Below are 23,330 nucleotides of genomic sequence, written 5' to 3' on the forward strand. Positions count from 1 at the left end.
TCTTCTCTCTAAAGGAGACAGCGACAAGCCTGTAAGTTGTAGAGAGCATACTACTGTATATGTCATTCAGAATGGGTGGCTATTCATCTTCCATATGAAGGTGGAAGAAGACTTACGGAAATTTCCTTTTTTTGTTTTTTCCTAAAAACTTTAAGGTGTGATTGCAAAGTAGTATAAATTGTAAACAAATTTAAGTGTTTCTCATTAAGTGTGCTATTGGCACCCTTTAAGTATGTGGTCCCTCCTCCCCTTTCACCATATTCATTGTGAATGTGAAAGGCAAATTGTGCACACACACCACTGCATGAATATTTATTTATTTATTTAACCCTCACCTGATGACACTTTCTTCACTCCTTTTAGAGAGAGAGGAAGGGAGAGAGGAACATCGATGTGACAAACATCGATGGGTTGCCTTCTGTGTGCACCTGGACTGGGGATCATATGCATCCAGACAGGGATCGAACCAGCAACCTAGGCATGTGCCCTGACTGGGAATGGAGCCTGCAGTCAGGTTCACTCCAGGGATGACGCTGCAACCAACTGAGCCACACCGGCCAGGGCACACTTTCAGGAATTTTTAGACTCCCAGGTGTGGGGCGGGGTGGGGGGGGGGGTTGTGAATAGCTTCCACCCACCTCACAGTGAGACAGTGACGATTTCAGTTGATGTGCTGCAGGTACTGGAGAGGTTTTTGGTAGTCTGTGATTACCCGTGGCACACTTTAGGTTGTTCCACCATTATTATACAGAGATGTTTTAGATACAGTCCCTTCTCTCAAGGAGCTAATAGTTTCATTACTATGAAGAAGTCTGCTAATTTGTTGGCATGTGATAATTGGTATTTAAAAATGAATGTATTTACTTTTTAATTGTTGATGCTATTACAGATGTCTTCAATTTTTTTCCCTGCTTGCTCCCCTCCACCAGCCCTCAGCCACCCCACCCCACTTCATGGCCTTCACCACGTTGTTGTCTGTGTCCATGGGTTATGCATACATGTTCTTTGGTTAATTTCTTCCATTCCCTCCCACCTCCACCCCTCTGAGATCTCTCAGTCTGTTCCATGTATGCATGCCTCTGGATTTATTTTCTTTGTCTGTTTAGTTTTTAATATCCTCGATGATAGGAAGTGTTTGTTTTTTGAAAGTGAGTTGGCAACTATTTGTAGCCAACTCTGGTGAGTAAGCAGCTTAGTCAAGTTTGAGTCAGGTCAAACTCGGTTCTTGAACATTTCCCATCTCAAACCATTCTCAACCAAGCTGTTAATGGAAAAAATGTCACAGTTGTGGAACAAAACTTTGGTTCTCAACTTGACAACCCTTTCATGCTGACCTGTATGATCAGTCACGCATCTCTCAGGCAACAAACAAAGAAGAGAATGTGGATATGAGTATGATTGGGTTTTTAAACTAATCCCTTCTCCAACAGAGTTCTGATATGAATTAGGTTTGAGAACTGAGATTCCACTGTTACATAATTTTGGTTAAAATAAAGTAACAAAATAGAAATGTTTTCAATAATATCAGCCTTACTGGAATCAGTGTGTAGCCATCCAGTGTAACTGTTATGAAGGGGACAATATTAATTTGAATGTATAATTTATAGTATTTAAAACTTTTGAATAATGCTTAGTACTCTATAGTCATCCCATAAGTTTTTATGATTGTGTTAGCATTGTCCTTTCTAGTAGTTTGGTCCAATTTACAAGGTGATCAGAGTTATTTTATTTTTGCCCATAGCAAAATGCATTGATCACTACACCAAACAATGTGTGGAAAATGCAGACTTGCCTGAAGGAGAAAAAAAACCAATTGACCAGAGATTGGAAGGCATCGTGAATAAAATGTTCCAGCGATGTCTAGATGATCACAAGTACAAGCAGGCGATCGGCATTGCTCTGGAGACGCGAAGACTAGATGTCTTTGAAAAGACTATACTGGAGTCGGTGGGTAGATGGTGTGATTTTAGAGATTGTTTTTGATAAGGAGTCAGCAAACCAAATTATTAAAACTGAGAATTTCACGGGTAGTGAAAAGAAAACAATAAGGTGCTCTTTTGCCTGTTTTATAATTTATATAAGAACCTTGGCTGTGTTTTGTGTTCGTCGAGTATCTGCTTTTATCTTACTGTATTTATTCCTTTGAGGCTTTGCATGGGGAAGTTAAATTACTTGCCCTGCCCTTTTTAAGAAGACTTTATTGATAAACTGCTATATTATTATATTTATTATGGCTAAAACTACAAACTGGATTCCTACTTTGGGAGTATTTTGCAGTAATTACAACAATTTTAAGTCACCAACCACATTGTCAGAAAGTGGCAAGGCTGAGTTAGGCTGACGTTGATCTGCATGCCCATTGGCTCTCCTTCCCCTTGAGGTAGCTCTGCACTCCAGCTGTTTTGACCTTTTCTCAGCTCCTAGATGTACCCTGCCTGTTCCCCTTGCCGAAAATACTGTGTCAGTCAGAATTATTTTCCTTTTTTTCTTTACCTGCTTTATTCCTATTTAAGATCCAGAGTGCAGCTCAGTGGTCACTTGTTTATGGGTCCTTCCACCAGCCCCTGCCACCCATACTCTCCTCAACCTCTACTGCGAAAACTAGATCTAATTCTTTTGTTAATCTGTAATGGGGGGGGGGTTGTATTTTTTTTTCATAGTGTTTACCACTATAGTAATTAATTAATTGTGTTATTAGACAGCTAACATCTGTCTTTACCACCAAATTACAACCTACATAAGAACACGTACTTTGTGCCTTGTGCACCACTGCGTGTCCCCAAAGCCCCAGGTAATGAATGTTAAGTAGCAGTGGTGACATTTATTTAAGTGAATGTGATAGAATGGCCCTTGTCTTAACTATGTTTCATTTTTGTGTAGTTGTAGCCTCTCCTTGTCTTCATGTGAATAGAATAAAATACTTGTTTTCATTCATTCAACAAATTTTTCTTTTGAGTGCCAACTATGTGGCAGACGGTATTCTAGAGATACCAACCAACCAAGTTTCTGCCCAAATGTTACAATCCATTGGAGAAATAGGCAGCCAGGCAGTTAATTACCATATAAGGTAAAGGGGTGATAAATGTTTTTAGAAAGAATAAAGCAGAGTAACAGATGCCTCTTACTTTACATCCCAGTGTATGTCTTAATATAGATGTAACTTGTTTTATGAAACAATACCTACTTTGACTATTTGTAATGTAACTGGTATTTTTAAATTGTATTTCCTTTTTTAAAATGTTAGCCTATTACGTTGATTTCATGAGACACCGATGGGTCATATCCCGCTATTTGAGAAATACCCCTATAGCTCTTCAGTATGCTTATTTATGTTGAAGGACTTTTATCGGTTGCTATCTCCATTATTAGATATGCTTTAGAGAGCTATAAGGAAACTGCTCATAGTCTGGAGTTGAAATTTCCACCAGCCAGATGTGGCAGCACTCAAAACTTGAGTCACTCAGAGCTCAATAACAGTTTTATCCCATTATATTCCTGGGCAGAGAGTGTAGGCAGTAAGTCATGCAGGACTCTCTCGTGGCAAGATTGGAAGCAGAAAGACTTCAGCAGATGCAGTTGAAAACGTAGCCACTCAGTATGTGGACAGTCAGTTATCTATGTCTGTTTAGCATGGCACACTGTGCTCATTTAGTCCTGGATGATCCTGGGTGACTCTATATTCAATTGTGTTCAATCCATTTTATTACGAAGATAGAGGAATATGTAACTTCCTTTTAAGATACATATCTAAAATGGTTAAAATTTTTAAAGTCTTTATTGTTTTAAAAGGGATTAAATCTTTGGCTGCTTAGATTGACTAAAGAATATAGATTAAATAACTGATTTTTAAATAAAAATGATGCTTCAGTAATCAGATAATGCTGTATCTTTAAATTATTTCTTTCAGAATGATGTCTCAGGAATGCTAGCTTATAGCCTCAAGCTCTGCATGTCTTTAATGCAAAATAAACAGTTTCGGAATAAAGTACTAAGAGTTCTAGTTAAAATCTACATGAACTTGGAGAAACCCGATTTTATCAATGTTTGTCAGGTAATTACATTACATTACGTTGTACTGCTGGGCTGTGCTTCACTACAATACATATTACATTTTGTTACATTACATTAGTGGTTTTGTACATATTGATCTTCACAACAGCCCTGAGAAGATAAGGTATGTACTGCATTTGACGTGTATAATGCACTCCCGTGTATGACGTGCACCCACGTTTTTGGCCCAAACTTACAGGAAAAACATCTTAGTTTTAATTTTTTAATTCAATTTTTTATTTATACATAAAACTAATTACCGTTTTCCCAGGTATTATATCGCATACGGATATCGTTATTGCTTTCTAGAGTTACAGTTGTAACGCATGAGCATGAATAAAGAATTAAAAACATTTATATAGATATGGAATTAGTACTACCTATGTATAATATGCGTCCTTATTTTTCCCTCAAAAATTTGGGGGGAAAGTATACATTATATGCAGCAAAATATGGTAGTTTATATTCTTTTAAGAAACTGAATCTCACAAGACTAGAAGCTTATTTTGTTATAATTTATTCTTTCTGTGTATTCTTTTTTTCATTTTTAAAATAATCCAAGCATTTAAGGAAATTTTAGAAATGAAGATGATTAAAAAGGGAAGAAGAAAACACAAAAATTATACCCATGTTACATCATTCTAAAAAGAATTTCAAGTGTAAAAATTATCTTTGGTTTCATTACCTGAACACAACCAAAACATTTGGGTATATTTTCTTTATCTCTTTTCATATATGAATTTGCTTGCAAGTTTTTTAAAAATTTTGTCAGTGCAGAAAATATACCTCCCTATGCCCTTCGCCACCCCTCCACCCCCAGTAGTCACCACACTTTTGTGTTATCCATGTCCGTGAGTGTTTTCTCTCTTTTTTGCTCGATCCCTCTAGCTGCCCTCCCCACCCCCTCACAGCTGTTAGCTTGCTCTCTATGAGTTTATCACTGTTTTGGTTGATAGTTCATTTTGTTCATTAGATTCCTCTGATGTATGAAATTACATGGTATTTGTCTTTCCCTGACTGGCTTATTTCACTTAGCATAATGTTCTCGAGGTCCATCCATGCTGTCGCGAAGGATAAGATTTCCTTCATTTTTACAGCCAAGTAGTGTAGTGAACATAGGGCTGCGTATATTCTTTTGAGTTAGTGTTTTGGGCTCTTCAGATACAGTCCCAGAAATGGAATCACTGGGTCATTAGGCATTTTCAATTTTTAATTTTGTGAGGTAACTCCATACTGTATAGGTTTATTTTTTAACAATTATACTGTAAAAATTTTTGTATTCTGCTTAGAGCATAACATTTTATCATACATTATTAAATGTGTTCTCAGTATGTGTTTTCATCCTCTACATTTTTTAAATTTAGATTAATACATCTTTTTTAAAATGCTTTTTGGGGTAAGTTTGAAACAGAAAAAGCTAGAAGAAAAATATCCACATTTATATCACTCAAAGTCAACCTAACATTTTAGTGTATTTTCTTTCAGTTTTCATTATATAGGTTTTTGGAGTTTTGTTTGCTTGTAAGTAGTTTTTAATAATTTTTAAATAGTTTTTCTAAATGTCTATAAAATACAGTTTTCCTCTGCCCTCTTACTATGTGTAGTTCAGTTGTATTCCTCAGGAAATTTTATTTCTTTTAGCTGTTTTACTCCTTGTGCCTTTAAAACTTTTTAAAAATTTATATTTTTAAAAAATAGCTTTGAACAGGTAATAATACATTCACATGCTTCAAAATTCAAAATGAACCAAGGGGTATACAGTGAAAAGCCTTCTTCCCACCCTTTTCTTCTAGTTCCCAAGTTCCATTTCCTGGAGGCAAACAGTATCAATCAGATATGTCCTTCCTTTAACTTCTTCTTCTTTTTTTTTTTTTTTTTTAATGTTCCAACTCTTCACAAACCTGTTCTCTTTCTTGATTATGCAGTCGTCATTTAGTGGCTGCACTTTGCAGTACTTAGCCATTCCTCTGTTACGTCCCACTTACTTGGTTTCCATTATTTCCTGTTCTCAATTTGTACTAACTTTGATTATGTGTTCATTTTTAAATTGAGTTACTTGCTACTGAGGGGACCAAGAAAATTTAAATTAATTCTTAAGAGAAAAGTTCTCACGTTTTTGGATAATTTTGTTAAAACATATGGCAGATGATAAGAATAGCTAGAATAATGCTTCAAAATGGTCATTTTAGTGTGTCTTGTCCTGGCCCAGCACCGTACAGTGTGGGATCAATGAATGACTGACTACTGCAATTTATGGTAAAGCAGAAATTACAAGTTAAGGAGCACTTAAATGTAGATTATGGATAAGATTTAAAGAAGCCACGATTCATTCACCAACCAGTTATTGAATATAGCTAATTGCCAGGCATGATACCAGTTGCTGTAAGTATAATTTGTATGGATTTTCTTATGGAAGGCAGATGCCATTTTCTAATGCCAGGATCAGAAGTGGAATGCTAGACTAGATGGTTAGTCTGCCCCCCCTTCCTGTGCTTATATTTTAAGGTTTCCTATATGTTGACTGTCGCTCTCAAGTATCTCGTAAACAAAGTCTCTGATGGTTATGTAATTGTTCTTTATTTGCATTTCAGTGCTTAATTTTCTTAGATGATCCCCAGGCTGTGAGTGATATCTTAGAAAAACTGGTGAAGGAAGACAACCTCCTGATGGCTTATCAGATTTGTTTTGATTTGTATGAAAGTGCTAGCCAGCAGTTCTTGTCATCAGTAATCCAGAATCTTCGAACTGTTGGCACCCCTATTGCTTCTGTTCCTGGATCCACCAATACGGGTACTGTTCCGGGATTGGAGAAAGACAGGTACAAGTATCTTCCTTTCATAGGTTGTAAAGTCTTATTAAGGCTGTTGTTTTGTTTTGCACTGTCCTAGGCACATTGAGGAAAAACAAAGAAATGGACCCTTCTGGAAAGAAGTAAAAGTGATTATCTTACAGGGAGGGCCTGCCTGACAGCATGGGTGCCATCTAATTGAGATTTAAGTTACATATTTGGAAATAAACATTCTCAGCTTTTTGTGCTTCCATTAAAACTAAATATATATATGTCTTAGGCTGATAACAGTATTAGATTTTATTTTCCTATATTTTTATACACACTTAGGCTACTTACTAAAAATTTTTAACTTAAGTGTGTCTTTCTTGTGCCTGCTTATTTTCCTCTTAAAGTTGTCCACATTAGCAGTGAGAGTTATCCTTCTGAAACCTAAAAACATTTCATATAAAATTATAAGTCTTGTGCCCTGGCTGGTGTGGCTCAGTGAATTGAGCACCAGCCTGCGAACCAAAGGGTCACCAGTTCAGTTCCCAGTCAGGGCACGTGCCTGGGTTGGAGGCCAGGTCCCCAGTTGGGGGCACATGAGAAGCAACCACACATTGATGTGTCTCTCTCCCGTCCCCTCTGTCTCAAAATAAATAAATAAAAATCTTTTTTTTTTTTAATTGTGAGTCTTGAAAAGTGGCCTACAGGGCTGTACGTGGCCGGTCATGTCCATATCCTTCTTGCTACTTTCTTCCTTACTCACCGCCTTGAGATCTCACTGGCCAATTTACTGGTCCTCAAAACACAAAATATTCCTGCCTCAGTAAGACTTTCTTGAACTTTTATTTTTAGTATTTATTTTCTTCTGTTTATTTTTCTTCTTTAGGGCCTCTTGTTCTATGTAAGTTGTATTTTCTTTGCCCATCTTCTGTGTTTGTCACTTTTGAGTCATTTTCTGGTCTTTAATTTTTTCTTTTGATTGAATAATAATTTAAATACAGTAAAATGTATATATCTCAATATAGTTCAGCGAATTATGTAACCGTCACCTCAGTTATCATCCCAGAAATTCCCTTCTGCTCTTCCAGGTCAATTCCCTGCCCCTGAGGTATCCACTGTTTTGATTTCTGTCACCATAGATTAGCTTTGCTAGTTCCTGAACTTCATAAAAATGAGATCATATGACATGTGTTATTTTGTTTCTGCTTTCCTCATTCAACATAATGTCTCTGATATACATCTGTATTTTGGTATACAGATGTATACCAAAGTAACTGATTCCTTTTTATTACTGAGTAGCATTTCATTGTATGAATATACCACAGTTCATTTATTCTTCTTTTTCTAAGATTTTATTTATTTTCAGAGAGAGGGGAGGGGAGGGAGAGAGGGATAGAAACAACGATGTGCAAGAGAAACATCAATGGGTTGCCTCTTGCATGACCCCAGGGGGAGACCTGGTTTGCAACCCAGGCATGTGCCCTGACAGAGAATCGAACCGATGACCTTTCCAGTTCACAGGCCAGCACTCAACCCACTGAGCCACACCAGCCAGGGCAGTTTATTTATTCTTACACTGATGGACATTGAGTTATTTCTGGTTATTGGCTATTAAGAACAAGCCTGCTATGAACATTCTTACACAAGTCTTTTTGTGGACAGGTGTTTTTATTCCTCTGGGATAAATACATACGATTGGAATAAGGGGATCACAGGGCATATGATTGACTTAGAGAGAATTTGCCAAACTGTTTCAACATGGTTGCTCATTACAACCTCCCAAATGCAATATATGAATATTCCAGTTGTTCTACATCTTTGTCAACATTACATATTATCAGTCTTTTTAATAGTACTTATTCCAGTGGTATGAAGTGCTGTTTCATTGTGATATTAATACAAGTCACTTGTCAGATATTGTTATGAATATTTTCTTTCAGTCTTTGGCTTATCTTTTCATTTTAGTAGTGGTATCTTGATAAGCAGTTTTTATTTTTTGATAATCCAGTTTCCCATTTTGGGATCCCATCTAAGATTGTTTGGCAACTCGTAGTTGCAAAGGTGTTCTGCTATGCTTGCTTCTAGAAACTATAGTATTAGGCTTTATGTTTCTGCCAATGGTAGATCTCAGCTTACTTCTTTGTATATGGTGTAAGGTAGGAGTAAATGGTTTGCTTAAATATATGGGTGTCTAGTTGTTCCATCACCGGTTGTTTAAAAAACTAATCTTTTCCCTCTTGAATTGCCTTGGAGCCTTTGACAAAAATCAGTTTACAGTGTGTGTTGATTTCTCTATTTTCCAGTGATCTGGTTGTCTTTCCCTGTATCAATATTACATTCTCTTTATCACTAGAGCTTATGGTAAGTCTTAAAATTAGGTAATGGAAGACCTATAATTATGACTTCCCCCCCAAGATTGTGTTGGCGGTCGTAAGCCCTTTGCATTTCTGTAGGTGAGTGGAAAATCATACTGGGATTGTGTAGAATCTCTTCAATTTGGAACAAACTAAAATTCTAACTTTACTGAGTTTTGTAATCTGTAAACATGGTATGCTCCTTCATTATTTAGGTTTTCTTTGGTTTTTCTCAGCAGTGCTTTGTTGATTATAGTGCAGAGATTTTACACCTATTTCCTTAAATTTATTCCTAAGTATGTTATGTTTTTGAAGCTGTTATAAGTGATATGTTTAAAGTTTAGTTTACAGTTATTTGTAAATATATAGAAATGCAATTCATTTTTGTATATTAATGTTGAATTCCACAACCTTGCTTAAATCACTTAATAGTCTAGTAAATATTTTTATAGATCCTTTCATAGAATTTTCAACATAGGAATCGTGTCATCTGAAACTAGAAATTTTACTTCTCCCTTTAAAATTTTATACCTTTTCCCCCTCGTTTTTTTGCATTGGCTGGAATTTCCAGTACATTGTTAGATAGATGTGATGAGAGTGAACATCTTTACTTTGTTCCTGGTCTTTAGGGGACAGCGTTTAGTTTATTTCTTTTAGATTTAAATTTTTTTCTTATGTCTCCTTTTCTCGTGTTGTATTTATTTGCTTTCATGTTCCTTCTGAATTAATCTTCATTTCTGAAATGATCATTTTTCCTCTTTCACTTCTCATTTTTTCCTAGGTCTGTTTCATTTCTGAGTTATTCTAACCTCCTCTGAAAATGGTTTTCTTATCATATTTTATGGGATTTTACTTTGATCCTTTTCTGTGGCTTATCTTCGCTGAAGTTAGTTTTCCTAAATTTTTACAAAGAAGGTCATTTAAGATAGTTTTTGTCATTTCACTGCCCTTTAGAACTTCCTTTTCTGGTGTGGAATGGGGTATCAAACAAATGATGTCTTAGGTTCTGAGACCTCCTTGCTCTGTTTCCTTTCCCACTTTTATTTGGGCCTTCTTTTTCCTTTTTAATTTGGATTCTGTACTCAGCATCTCCTCAAAGAATAGTGCTTAGACTTAAAAGACAGTGTTGGCTGGTTAGGTTTAAGAGTTGCTACTGCCCACCTGCTTCACTTCAAACTGTGCTTGTAGCTGTTGGTGGTGCATCTCCACCTGACTGTATTTTAGGAATTTGGGGGGTATTTTGTCACCTGATTTTCTTGTATTTGTTGCTCATGCATTTTGCTAACCTAGTTAGTTGCTTTGTGTGTTTTTATTCATATATCTGGAGGAAATTCAATAACTCGACCACCTTCATCTTACTAGAATCTTTGTTTCTTAACAGCAATATTTATGAAGCAATTAAACATTTTTTTCCTTATAAAATATTTAATTTGAACATTGTTCACATCTGCAATTTGATAACGTATTGCCCACACATACTATTCAGAAAAGATTTATCAAATTAGTAACTGTTGGTTCTTTTCATTTTAGTGAGTCAATGGAAACAGAAGAAAAAACCGGTAGTGTGCTTGTAGGAAAGACACCAGAAGTGGTAAGTGTGCTTTTTGAAGCTGAGGTTGCTTTTTAACATATATTTTCACAGTATATTGTAAATTATTTTTAAGTGTTACATACCTGTTTTTATGGAGGTTTATTATTAGGTTAGATACCAAAGTCATTTTATAAAAATGGATTTTATGTAAAAAGTAAAATTTTAAAGACTGATTCCAGACAGCACCTAAGTCAGATAAAATTAAATCTTAAGATTCTTACCAAAGAATGAAATCTACTCAGAATAACTCTGAATTACCTGTCACAGGGAGAGAAAAAGTATGGTCTCTATGTAAATGTCAACTTTCTCATAGAGGAGGTCAGTTTAATTGTCTTTGTTTTCTTGAGTATACATGGTGTATAGAAGAGTTGGCTAAGTATTAGAGCAGCATATAAATGGAGATAAATTTTTCCTTCACCAGGACTTTGGTTTCTGAGGCTCAGGTATATAAACTTAAACGGTTCTTCACCTGGATGAATAGTTTTGTTGATGGCTTGGTAATTCATAAGATCATATAGATATGCTGATTGAAGTTTCTTTCAAATTTCTTAGTTAGGATTAGGCATTTTCTCACCTGAAGTATAAGCTGGCTCTCTATAAAAGTTTTTCTTACATATTATCAGTGATTAATTATTCCTTTACAGCTTTTTAAAAAATATTAAAATACTTTGCATTGAAAGCTAGTTCGGAATGAATTGAGTTCTTTCATCAAGCTGGTATTATCTCCATAGGATCTAACAAATAAATTATACATGGGTTTTCTAGATCCTACTATTAAAATATGTATATTGTATGTATGAACTATGAATTTCACTGGTTTAGGGCTTTTAAAGTTGGTGTAGTGAATTTTAGTAATACATGAATTTTCATTCTTTGTTTATTTGTTTTGGCAGAGTCCAGAGCCAAAGGATCAGACTTTGAAAATGATTAAAATTTTAAGTGGTGAAATGGCTATTGAGTTACATCTGCAGTTTTTAATACGAAATAATAACACAGATCTCATGATTCTAAAAAACACAAAGGTAGGAAAGTCATCTATAATAGAGGCTTTTTAAAGATATTTCTTTGTTGAATATAAGTACTTATATTTATTTCTTATTGAATTCTTTGTTGTATGTTATTCCTGATTAAGGGAATAAGTTTCTGTAAAAGTAACAATAGGAGAAACTCTTAAACTCTTGTTGATAAAGAAAGAGAATATTGTTTTTGTGCTAATCTCTCATTGGGAAACTTAGTGGATTATTTTATTTATTTTCTTTAGCTAACTTTTAAAAAATATTGAATATGCTATTAGAGTTGTTCCAATTTTTCCCCTTTACCCTCCTCTGCCCAGTACCTGCCTTCCCTCCAGCAATCCACGACCTTAGTCCATGTCCATGGGTTGTGCATATAAGTTCTTTGGCTTCTCCATTTCCTATATTATTATTAACATCCCCTGTCTGTTTTGTACCTACCAATTATGCTTCTTAATCCCTGCATCTTTCCCCCCTTCCCCCTTCCAGCTGATAACCCTTCAAATAATCTCCATATCTATGATTTTGTTCCTGTTCTTGTTGTTTGCTTAGCATGTTTTTTTAGATTCAGTTGTTGATAATTGTAAATTTGTTGCCATTTTAATGTTCACAGTCTTGATCATCTTCTTTTTCTTAAATAAGTCCCTTTAACATTTCATGTAATAATGGCTTGGTGATGATGAAGTACTGTAGCTTTACCTTGTCTGGGAAACATTTTATCTGCCTTTCCATTCTAAATGATAGCTTCACTGGATAGAGTAATCTAGGATATAGGTCCTTGCCTTTCATGACTTTGAATACTTCTTTCTAACCTCTTCTTGCCTGCAAGGTTACTTTTGAGAAATCAGCTGACAGTCTTATGAGAACTCCTTTGTAGGTAACTCTCTGCTTTTCTCTTGCTGCTTTTAAGATTCTCTATCTTTAACCTTTGGCATTTTAATTATGATATGTCTTGGTGTGCTCCTCTTTGGGTCCAACTTGTTTGGGACTCTGTATGCTTCCTGGACTTGTATGTCTATTTCCTTCATCAAACTAGGGAGGTTTTCTTTCATTATTTTTTCAAATAAGTTTTCAGTTTATTGCTCTTCCTCTTCTCCTTCTGTCATCCCTATGATTTGGATTTTGGTATGTTTGGAGATGTTCCAGAGGGTCCTTATACTATCCTTGTTTTATTTTTTTTTTTTAATTCTTTTTTCTTGCTGTTCTGGTTGAATGCTTATTTCTTCCTTATGTTCCAAATCGTTGATTTGAATCCTGACTTCCTCCCCTTCACTGTTGGTTCCCTATAGATTTTCATTTATTTCACTTAGTGTAACCTTCGTTTCTTCCTTTATGTTGTTTCCGTACCCATTGAGTTCTTTGAGCATCCTGATCACCCGTGTTTTGAACTCTGCATCTGACAGGTTGGTTATCTCCATTTCATTTAGTTCTCTTTCTGGGGTTTTGTTCTGTTTTTCATTTGGGCCATATTTCTTTGTCTTGTCAATTTGGCAGCCTCCCTGTGTTTGTTTCTGTGTATTAGGTAGAGCTGCTTTGACTCCCTGTCTTAGTAGCGTAGCCTATTGTAGAAAAGGCAGCTAAGAATTGTGTGGGGCAGAGCCTTAGGCAATCACTAGGGTGGGGCAGACCCCTTCACCATTTAGTGGCTCTGTGTGGGTGGAGGGCTCAGAGAGGGGTCGGTGCTGCTGCCTGGCTTCCTGTTGCCGGTCACTTCACCCACTCCCTGTAAGTGGCTGTTGCTGTGGTGCTGAATCCCAAAGTGGGTGAGTGTGTGAACATTCTAAGATCCTTTGGGCCCTGTAAACGAAGTTTCCTGAAAATCCGGCAGTTTCTTCCACCACCCCAATTGCCACTGGTTCTTACAGCCAGAAGTTATAGGGATTTATCTTCTGGCGCAGGAACCCTGGGCTGTGCAGTCTGGCCTGGGGCTGGGATCCTTCCTTCCTTCCTGAGGTATCCCTCCTGATTTTTATCCACCATACATGATTGTGATACCACCCATCCCTCCTTCCTCTGCTGCCACTGCCTTTCCACCCATCTCTGCAACTCCAACCCTCCTACCTGTCCAGATGAGTATGGCTTCTTTACATTCTTGGTTGTCGGACTTCATACAGTTCAATTTTCTGATGGTTCTGGGGGTTGTTTTGAGATCTAGTTGTAATTCTTTCTGTGGCTGGACGAGGAGACAAAGCATGTCTACCTACATCTCCATCTTGATGAGAAGTCCTTCAGCTAACATTTTGTTTTAATGTATATGTAACATTTGGACAAATAGCACAGTCAGTACATTGCTACAATTTATTTGTCTATTTTCTCTCTGAACTGTAATCTTGAGAACAGAAGTTCTTACCTTATCGTTGTAACCCTTGTTGGGATGCTGATTACAACAATTATTAACATTAATTTTAATTGTTGAACAGGTAATGTATTTATCTGCTTCAAAAAACAGTTGAATATGACAAGATATATAGCATGAAAAATCTTCCCTCTCCCTTTTTACCCAGTACCCTTTTCCTAAAGTTGTTTATTTTTTTTTAATTCATATACTACTCCATTACTAAACAGTTGTTTGATTAAAGCATATGTAATAATGCTTCTCCAAACTTTTGATACAATCTTACAAGTGACAAAAAGACACAGACTTACACAATTAACTCCTATGACAATTGTTTGAAACTAATCTTTATAATATAGCCTTATTAGAAATACACAAAATTACTTTGATGTCTGCCTGAGGTGCGGTGCCAAATGAGGTGCAACATTGCTCAAGCTACCACAGCACCTTGGAGACCTCAAGCTTAGAGAAATGCAAGTTACACAATTTAGAAACCAAAAACTAGAAATCTACTGCCTAAATTAACCTACCTGATAATCTAATGACCTCAAGTTAAAATCACAAGTAAAGCTCTGTTTGACTTGCTTGTTTTTAATCTTTATAACGCAATAGCCGAGATCCACTACTTATATATCAGTTCAGGGTATTCATGTTTCACCACAAAACAGGGACTCTTATGTGTTCATGGGTGAATACTCAGAGTGTGTATGAATACTCTGCCAGTGATAAAAATCTTTTTGTTTTTGTAAGGATGCAGTACGGAATTCTGTATGTCACACAGCCACCGTTATAGCAAACTCTTTCATGCATTGTGGGACTACCAGCGACCAGTTTCTTAGGTAAATATACTTGAAAGTTTGTACAATCATCTCTAACAGACTGTCGACATTGTTACATGAATGTGGAGAACTTCCCCTGCCTGCCAGTCCTGAATTTGAAATTTTATTTTTGTTATTTTATATATCTACTTTTTTATTGTATATGCCTACTTGTTTTAAGGCAAAATTAATTCTCTTCATAGTTGGCTTGAGTATCAGCTTTTGAATGAAATATATTAAGCTCAGAAATTTAATACAGTTTTGCTGTTGTTCATAGTGGAATTACATATCATGCATTTTTTAAAGTTCTCAGAATATTAAGAACAACTTACGAGGTAAAATAGAATCAGCAGTAATTTGAGATTCATAAAGTGAAATGATGTATATAGTTCAAGGTAAATTATTAATGCTTTCACTTTAGTATTTTAAAAAGCTTTATGGAATTTGTTTCAATAGTTTTGCTTAATTTTCTTTTCTTACAGAGATAACTTGGAATGGTTGGCCAGAGCCACTAACTGGGCAAAATTTACAGCTACAGCCAGTTTGGGTGTAATTCACAAGGTAATAATATATGCTGATCAGTGTAAATAGGCATCAGAACAGAGCAATTTTTCTGAAGTTAATAAAAATAAAAGTTTACTATAATTCATTGACAAGTATATTTTGTTAGAGCAGTCTTGTTATAGGGAATGATAAAGTAAGATATTAAAGTACATATATATGTGGTGTTTTTTTTAAGATTTAATTTATTTTATTTTTTAGAGAGAGGTGGGAAGGAAACATCAATGTGTGGTTGCTTCTCACATGCCCCTTGTTGGGGGCCTGGCTCGCAACCCAGGCACGTGCCCTAGACTGGGAGTGGGACCAGCGATCCTTTGATTCGCAGGCCAGCGCTCAACCACTAAGCCACACCAGCCAGGGCAAATGTGTTTATTTTTAATAAGAGGTAGAAATCCTTTTCCTATGAAAACTAGCTAAGCCATTTCTCAAAGGATGAACGGAAATAAGTTATTTGCATAGTCTAAGGTGAAATTGGGAAATATTATAAAACAAGGGAAAAAATTGAAGCATTTGTTTCTAAGCGGTATATGACTATGTCTCTTAAAAGCTCTTCTTTCATTCAAGTGATAAAGTTGTATGAGAGAGCCCCACTTCCTCCTTCTCTTTCAGCAAGTAGCATGCTGGAGAAAAGCAGTAATCATAGAAAATGTTCAGTCTTTTTTTTAGTTTCTCTTACTGACACCTTTGTTGTGGCTCAAATTTACAGGGTCATGAGAAGGAAGCATTACAGTTAATGGCAACATATCTCCCCAAGGACACCTCTCCAGGATCAGCCTATCAGGAAGGTGGAGGTCTCTATGCATTAGGTCTCATTCATGCCAATCATGGTGGTGATATAATTGACTATCTGCTTAACCAGCTTAAGAATGCCAGCAATGATGTAAGTGTTAGAATGGAAAACTACATTTCCATTAGTTAAGAGTTCAGGAAAATATATTTGCCAAATTGTTTTAGTGAATAGAAATTTTATTATATTTGGGAATTCCCAAAACAGTACTGTTCTCATAGAATTTTTTTTAAAGCTAATTTCCTTAAAATTATGCTTCTCAATCCTTTAAATGTGGTAACAAGCAAAATAAAGTACCTAGTATTTGCAAAACAGACATTGCATTCCCACACTTTATAGTCTTGTAATGTTATGAGTGACCGTAGTGATTATTTAGTCTAATCCTATCATTTTACAGGAAACTAAGGCCCAAAGAAATTGCATACTCTGTCTTGACAATCAGAATTCTTGCTTGTTTTGATCTTTGATAAGTTTTAAAATGTAAACTTTTGGAAAAACTTAAGTAGCCCTGTCTTATTTTAAACTACCTTGAAATAGGATATTGGACTTTAATGTTTATGTTAGAGTAGGGTCTTTTAGAAAACTTTTAGGAGAATAGCTGAGTCAACCAAAATACTTGTCATCCTACTTCAGTGAAAAGATTGAGGCCAATAGAAACATCTGTCCCAGCTAGCAAACCCCTAACCACAGTCCGTATCTACATTTACTCATACCTTTACCGCGTTTCCTCTGATCTCAGATAAAAATTTTCCTGTCAGACAAAACTGTTTGGTTGCCTGCAACCGAAACCACCTCTAACTTAAAGGAGAAGCTGGTGAACTTCTTCTCACAAAGGTTAAGAGCCAGGGCAGCTCTAGGGATTTAGAAATAACAGGAACTAATGGAATTTTCTCTTTTGGGCCTTACTGTCAGGATGTGTGAGCTTGAAGGTTTTTGGTTCTTGGGTCATTTCACTTAAGAAACATTAAAATTCCAGAGGAGTATCCAGCCTATCTTGGGTCACAAGCCAACACTTTGGCTAGAGGAAGGTGGCAGCTTCTTAAATGATAGTCCCACCAAGACTAATCAGAGGGGGAGGAGTATTCAAGCCAGATTGGGGTTCTGTCACCAATAAAAGGATACTGTGCATTTAAAAATGACATGACGAGTGTCCTCCTTCAAGTAAAGACCAACTCTTGCTCTTGACTCTGTTTTCTCCCACTTTACTCACAGCCATGTTCCATTAGATACCTTTTTCTCCTCTTCAGCCTCCCTCTATGCTGCCTTTCCCCGTCAGCCCATAAGGACATTCAGGACTCATCTCTTCTGACAAAAGCTGGTCTCGGCACTTGATTCTTCCTCTTAGTTGTTGTCATCTTTCTCCTCCTCTTACACAAACATACAGAAAGAGAGTTCTGGGTGCTCTCCACTTTTTTTTTCTTTTATTCACTTCTCAACTCACTATTTTGCAACAGCAAACTCTACTCTTTATTTTTGTAGCACTATTCTTTTGAAAGTGAAATTGCTGAGGTTACCACTGGCCTTTTGATTATTAAATTCTTTGATCATACTAGGCATAAAGCTCTACATGTTTAATATTAAAACATACTTTGAAATTAGAATAAAAGCTTAGATTTTAAGTACAATGTACCAGATCAACGGAGGCCATGCTTTTTCTCTAGATCGTTCGACACGGTGGCAGTCTGGGCCTGGGTTTGGCTGCCATGGGGACCGCACGGCAGGATGTGTATGATTTGCTAAAAACAAACCTTTATCAGGATGATGCTGTGACAGGTAATAAGTGATTCTTTCTAAAGACAACAAATTTTAGGATTACTTACTGTAACTGTAATAATTACTTTCTACCTACAATTCATAGCCTCTTAAAAATCTGAACAGATTTTTCTACTTGAAGAGGGAGTGAGTTTTCCCCATCTGTCACACTAATAACAATATGTTTTGTGATACATAGGCTTTTAAAACGGTGTCTGCCGTGTGTCTCACTGCACAACCGACTTTTTAAGTGGATGTTTACTAGTGATCTGCTTGTGCCATAGGGCTATCCATACTGCTTGGTGATAATGTAGAAAAATGTCATAATGACTCCTTTAAAATTAATATAAGATTCTATGGTGCCTTCAGTCAAGGTGTAAAAGGAAAATAGCTGTAAATATATGGATGTACTTGATTATAAAATACCCTCCCTTTTATCAGATGGTCTCAAAAAATGCTACCAGAAGCCTGTTTGAATAGCTGAGGCTAATATGCCACTTACAATAAGATAGGTTTTATTGAGTTTTCTGACATACCTCTTATTTTTTAATATTTTCCTTTTTACTCAATAGGGGAAGCAGCTGGCCTGGCCCTAGGTTTGGTTATGCTGGGCTCTAAAAATGCCCAGGCTATTGAGGACATGGTTGGCTATGCACAAGAAACTCAACATGAGAAGATTCTGCGTGGTCTTGCAGTTGGCATTGCATTAGTAATGTATGGGAGGATGGAAGAGGCTGATGCTCTCATTGAATCTCTGTGCCGTGATAAGGTGAATTGCACATTACTGATCCTCTTCTCCCTGCACTCCTTCACCTTCCAGTTATCTCCGCCATTTGTAAAACACTCAGTAGCTTCATTGGAAATTATCTCTGTTCCCCTCAGAATACATTTGTTGGTAAAACTTTTCACAAGATATATAAGATCTAATAGAATTTAGAAAAGAAAAACACTGAAAGGTGTGAATACGAGTAATTTGAGGATTTTAAATTTAATGAAGACTTCAGATCAATGGTTTTCAGATATGGAGACCCAAAAGTTTTTTAGACATTTACAAGTTGATTTCTTTTGGAAATAGTATTTTTGGAATGATTTCATAATCGTTTAATAAGATACAATGTACTTGTTTTTCATCAAAAAATAGTGCCAATAGTACTAATTTGGATGAGGTTTTTTACATTGTCTTTTGTTTGCTTTTTAAAGTATTGGTTATGTAAGTATTCAGTGGTAATACTGTCATCTATAATCTGATTAAAAAACTACTGCTATAGCTTACTGATAAAACTACTAATTATTTTGCTCAACTATCAGACCTCTATATCTCTTCCACTCAGTGTTCAGTGCCCAAAAATTAATTAAATGATAAAACAAAAGCAAATTAGAATGTAGAGTGGACCCAAGCATCTTTGTTGTTCATTTGATAAGTGGAAGTTGAGTGCCACAGGGCAGTAAGTGTTGATATTGAGTCAATACTTCCTAAAATGTGTGAGGCAGGACAGGCATGTGGCACAGAACGTTGGAGATTGCAACCAGTTAATTCCTCTCATGTTAGTCTTATTTCCCCATTCATTTAGAAAATATCAACCACAGAAGAGTTCTTGAGTTCTTTTTTTTTAATCTAAAATGAATTATCCCATTTCATGCAACTATCCCATTCGTCTATAGAAGTTACTGTTTGAAATGATAAGTTGATGATTGATGTTGAATTTTTTTCTTAGGACCCAATTCTTCGACGATCTGGAATGTATACCGTAGCCATGGCTTACTGTGGCTCAGGTAACAACAAAGCTATTCGACGCCTGCTACATGTTGCTGTAAGTACTGTGACCTTTCTTGGGGATGGAATAAAAGGGAAAATTTGCACATGGACCCTAAGTATTTAGGTGAGTGCAGCACCTACGCCACGTGACTACTACCTGTGGTCTCAGGTTCAGATTCTCATTCATAGGCCACAATCAGCCATGTGCTAGCACCAGGTTCAGTTAGCTTTTCATAAGGATGTAGGACGGGATGTCAGTGTGAATGAAAGTCCTTAAAGTCACTCAGGTGCAACTTCTGAAACCCTACTCCAAGGGGCACCCTCCTTGGAAGAGACAAGACCATATGACTGTGTGCAGCCACCCTAGGACTGGGAAATCTAAGAACAATAGGAACCACTTCTTTTTACAGCCTGTGAAGTTAGCTCTTTGGCACCCCCAAGGGACATGGTCTATTCCAAGAGACACATTACACAGGAAAGCCAATGCCCATGTTTCCCAAGAGCCTTTCCCACTCAGTCCTCCTAATCCAGATATAGCTTATCAACAATAAATAATGTTGCCTATAACACAGCGGGCATTCCACATGTCTTAACTCGGTATATGTCTACTCTCAGTGCTGGGAGAAGATATACCCAAGGTCATCTTCCCATACAGAATGGGTTTTAAACCATCATTAACTCCTTCTTCCCAGAGATATTCACATCCCACAGTATTTATTAATAATTTATCCTTTATCAATGCAGAATGTGGTGCATTCTAAATGTTTGTATTTTTCTTGACCCTTAGGACATAAGTTTTTGAAAATAATGTTGAAGGAACAGATTTTCAGTGTAGTTCACAAAGCCATAATGCAGCTGAAATAGTCTTTAGAAGTAGCCCTGAAGCTTAATCATCACCAAGTTTTAAAACTTCTAAGCCCTGAAATGAAGAAATTCTCAGATGAGTTTTTCTAAATTAGAGAAGACATTCTAATAAAGGAATATGTTAATGAGGTCTCATTTATATTTGAATGATGTGGGCCTCGAATGAATTTTCTCTGGTAATAAAATGCAGGGTATAATGCAACCCTTTCATTTTTCCTAGGTAAGCGATGTTAATGATGATGTCAGGAGGGCAGCAGTAGAATCACTTGGGTTCATTCTGTTCAGGTAATAATTTCTAACTTCCAGTTCTATTTGTATTTAGTTTCCTTTTGTATTTCATTTCTTCTTACAGTCAGTAACTGTTTAAACAGAAACTCAGGTATCTGAGGAATACATCTAGGTTCAGAGTGAGGACCATTTAACAGTAAGATTAGTACAGTTCACCTGAAAAAGAAGCAGGTGTGTCTTGGAATTCTGACAACCTATTTGAGAAATAGTAAAATGACTTTTTAATTTTTCTTTATTCATAACGTTTCTGCTTATTAATTTTTAAATCTGAGTAATACCTTCAGTACTCCTCTTGCCATGTGTATTGGTAATTCATATGTGATGCTATGTCTTACACGGGTTTGTAAAGCTCTTTAAATTTTTTCATGAAAGTAAAGGTAATAGGCTTTGTTTAAATGCAAAAGGGCAAAAAATTTGCAGGTATAAAGATACTATTTTGGACTTGAAGATCTGGAGATGCCCTTGGCAATAGAATACAGTTGTGATTAAGAGGACATACTCTGAATCTTGTATTGAATCCTGGCTCCGCCACTTAACTAACCAAGTAACTTTGGGCTTATATCTTAGCCTCCTAGGGCCTCAGATTCCTTGTCTGTGAAATGAGTATACGTTGTACTTACTTGAGAATAGTACTTTTTGACGATTATTTAACACCTTTAGGATAGGCTCTGGCAATAGTAAGCCCTGTTTAAGTGTGTGATAGTGATAATTTTAATAGTGCTGGTAGATGCATCCCTGGCTGGTGTGGCTCAGTGGATTGGGCGTCGGCCTGTGAACCAAAGGGTCGCTGGTTCAATTCCTAGTCAGGGCACCTGCCTGGGTTGTGGGCCAGGTCCCCAGTAGAGGGCACACAAGAGGCATCCACATATTGATGTTTCTCTCCCTCTCTTTCTCCCTCTCTTTCCCTGTGTCTAAAAATAAATAAATAAAATCTTTTAAAAGATAGTGTTGGTAGATGCAGTAGTACTTCTTCCAGTAGTTCTCATTGTCTGCTTAGCTCTGATCTCAAATACTATTTTTAGTTTTATCTTAAAATATAATAAAGGAAAATTAAAAGTACTTCTCAAGCTCTATTTAGACACTGCTTGTTACAGCTTATAGCTTGTTATAGCTTATTTGTTACTTATTATACAATAAAATAAGTTTCCAAGGAATATGTTAGATGAGTCAAGTTCATGTTCTTTTAATCTCTGGAATAGATTTCCTACCTTGAGTTGCGGGGAGTGAACCTTTGTTGTAAAGATTATGACATAACTCAACAAATACTTATTGAACATCCACTTTGGATGATTACAGGATCTTCTCCATTATTTTCCCAGATAGGAAGCTATCCAATTACTGCAAGCTATAAAATATTTTCTTCCTATTGGGGATAAAAATGTGGAGTAAAACAGCAAAGCACAGACCCATATGGCATGCTAATTGGTTTCTCCTTATACCAGTCGGTTTTGTTGAATTAGCTTGTTCAACCAAATGCTAACGTTCATCCGATTATCCTCTAACCCCCATTTGTCCAACTTGTTCACAAAGACACTAGAGAGCCCCCGCTGAATTCTAAAGACATGGTGTCATGCAGATCTGCTAGCCTGGTACCTCAGAAACAGGGTATGTGATTAGTGGCTTATTGTTTCTTTGTAAATCAGTAGATGGGTGGAGTGTTCATTGATTCCTTTTCTAAGATCCGACAAAATCTACATGTGTTAAGCTATATTTTTTCGAAACACCTGCAACAGACTCCACAATTTAACTTCAGATCCTGTTTTTTTAAAAGATTCTTTGTGAACATTGGGATATTTTATTTAGGCACTTTGCCATTTCCTGTCTTTCCTCGGGTTTGTCAGCAGTAACTCCACAGTTACATTGACAAGTTCTGTTTCAGGCAGAAGGTTCATTTAGCTTAGAGACTTGAATTCGTTTAAGCAGTCATTCTCTTCACCTGTTTTGTATTTTGATCCATCTTCACATTACTTTTTATCTTTCTGACCTAAAAATCATTCTCCTGAGAGAAAAGATGGAAGAATTAAAATCTAAGTTGAATAGTTGTATTTCCTTCCTGACATCTCTGGTATATCATTCTAGCCAAGCTATGACCCTTACCTTCCCATGTTTTTGCTCTAGAGTTTAGACACAGTTCAAAAACAAAAAGAAATGACTTTATTAGTGCCATCCAGAGAAGTTTGGGTTTTTAAAAAAAAATTTATCATGGAACTAGATAATTTCAGTATGGAAAGTGTATCTTCTAGGTGTACTCTTAGCAACCGTTGGCTTGTGTAAAGAATCCTACTCATGATAGTCTCATTGTTTGTTTCTTGTCAGCTGTTAATTCTCCCTGAGTGGCTTTATATTTCTTGTCATATAAATCATTGGCCTAGTGTGCATATTCTG

At 36.3% G+C, this 23,330-nt stretch overlaps 1 protein-coding gene across 4 annotated transcripts in view; it reads left to right on the top strand.

Annotated features, from left to right (window-relative positions):
- PSMD1 (proteasome 26S subunit, non-ATPase 1) overlaps window positions 1–23,330 on the top strand; it is a 93,625-nt gene that overhangs the window by 8,103 nt on the left and 62,192 nt on the right. For all 4 annotated transcript variants that reach the window (XM_045198071.3, XM_071220742.1, XM_024563723.3 and 1 more), the window contains 12 exons: window positions 1,742–1,947; window positions 3,908–4,051; window positions 6,642–6,868; window positions 10,711–10,771; window positions 11,665–11,793; window positions 14,870–14,958; window positions 15,420–15,498; window positions 16,205–16,378; window positions 17,947–18,058; window positions 18,610–18,806; window positions 19,753–19,848; window positions 20,878–20,942. In XM_045198071.3, coding sequence (XP_045054006.2) covers window positions 1,742–1,947; window positions 3,908–4,051; window positions 6,642–6,868; window positions 10,711–10,771; window positions 11,665–11,793; window positions 14,870–14,958; window positions 15,420–15,498; window positions 16,205–16,378; window positions 17,947–18,058; window positions 18,610–18,806; window positions 19,753–19,848; window positions 20,878–20,942 — 1,579 coding nt within the window. The remainder of the gene's footprint in view (window positions 1–1,741; window positions 1,948–3,907; window positions 4,052–6,641; window positions 6,869–10,710; window positions 10,772–11,664; window positions 11,794–14,869; window positions 14,959–15,419; window positions 15,499–16,204; window positions 16,379–17,946; window positions 18,059–18,609; window positions 18,807–19,752; window positions 19,849–20,877; window positions 20,943–23,330) is intronic.

This window comes from Desmodus rotundus, chromosome 2 (assembly GCF_022682495.2).
Source record: "Desmodus rotundus isolate HL8 chromosome 2, HLdesRot8A.1, whole genome shotgun sequence".
Taxonomy (NCBI): domain Eukaryota; kingdom Metazoa; phylum Chordata; class Mammalia; order Chiroptera; family Phyllostomidae; genus Desmodus; species Desmodus rotundus.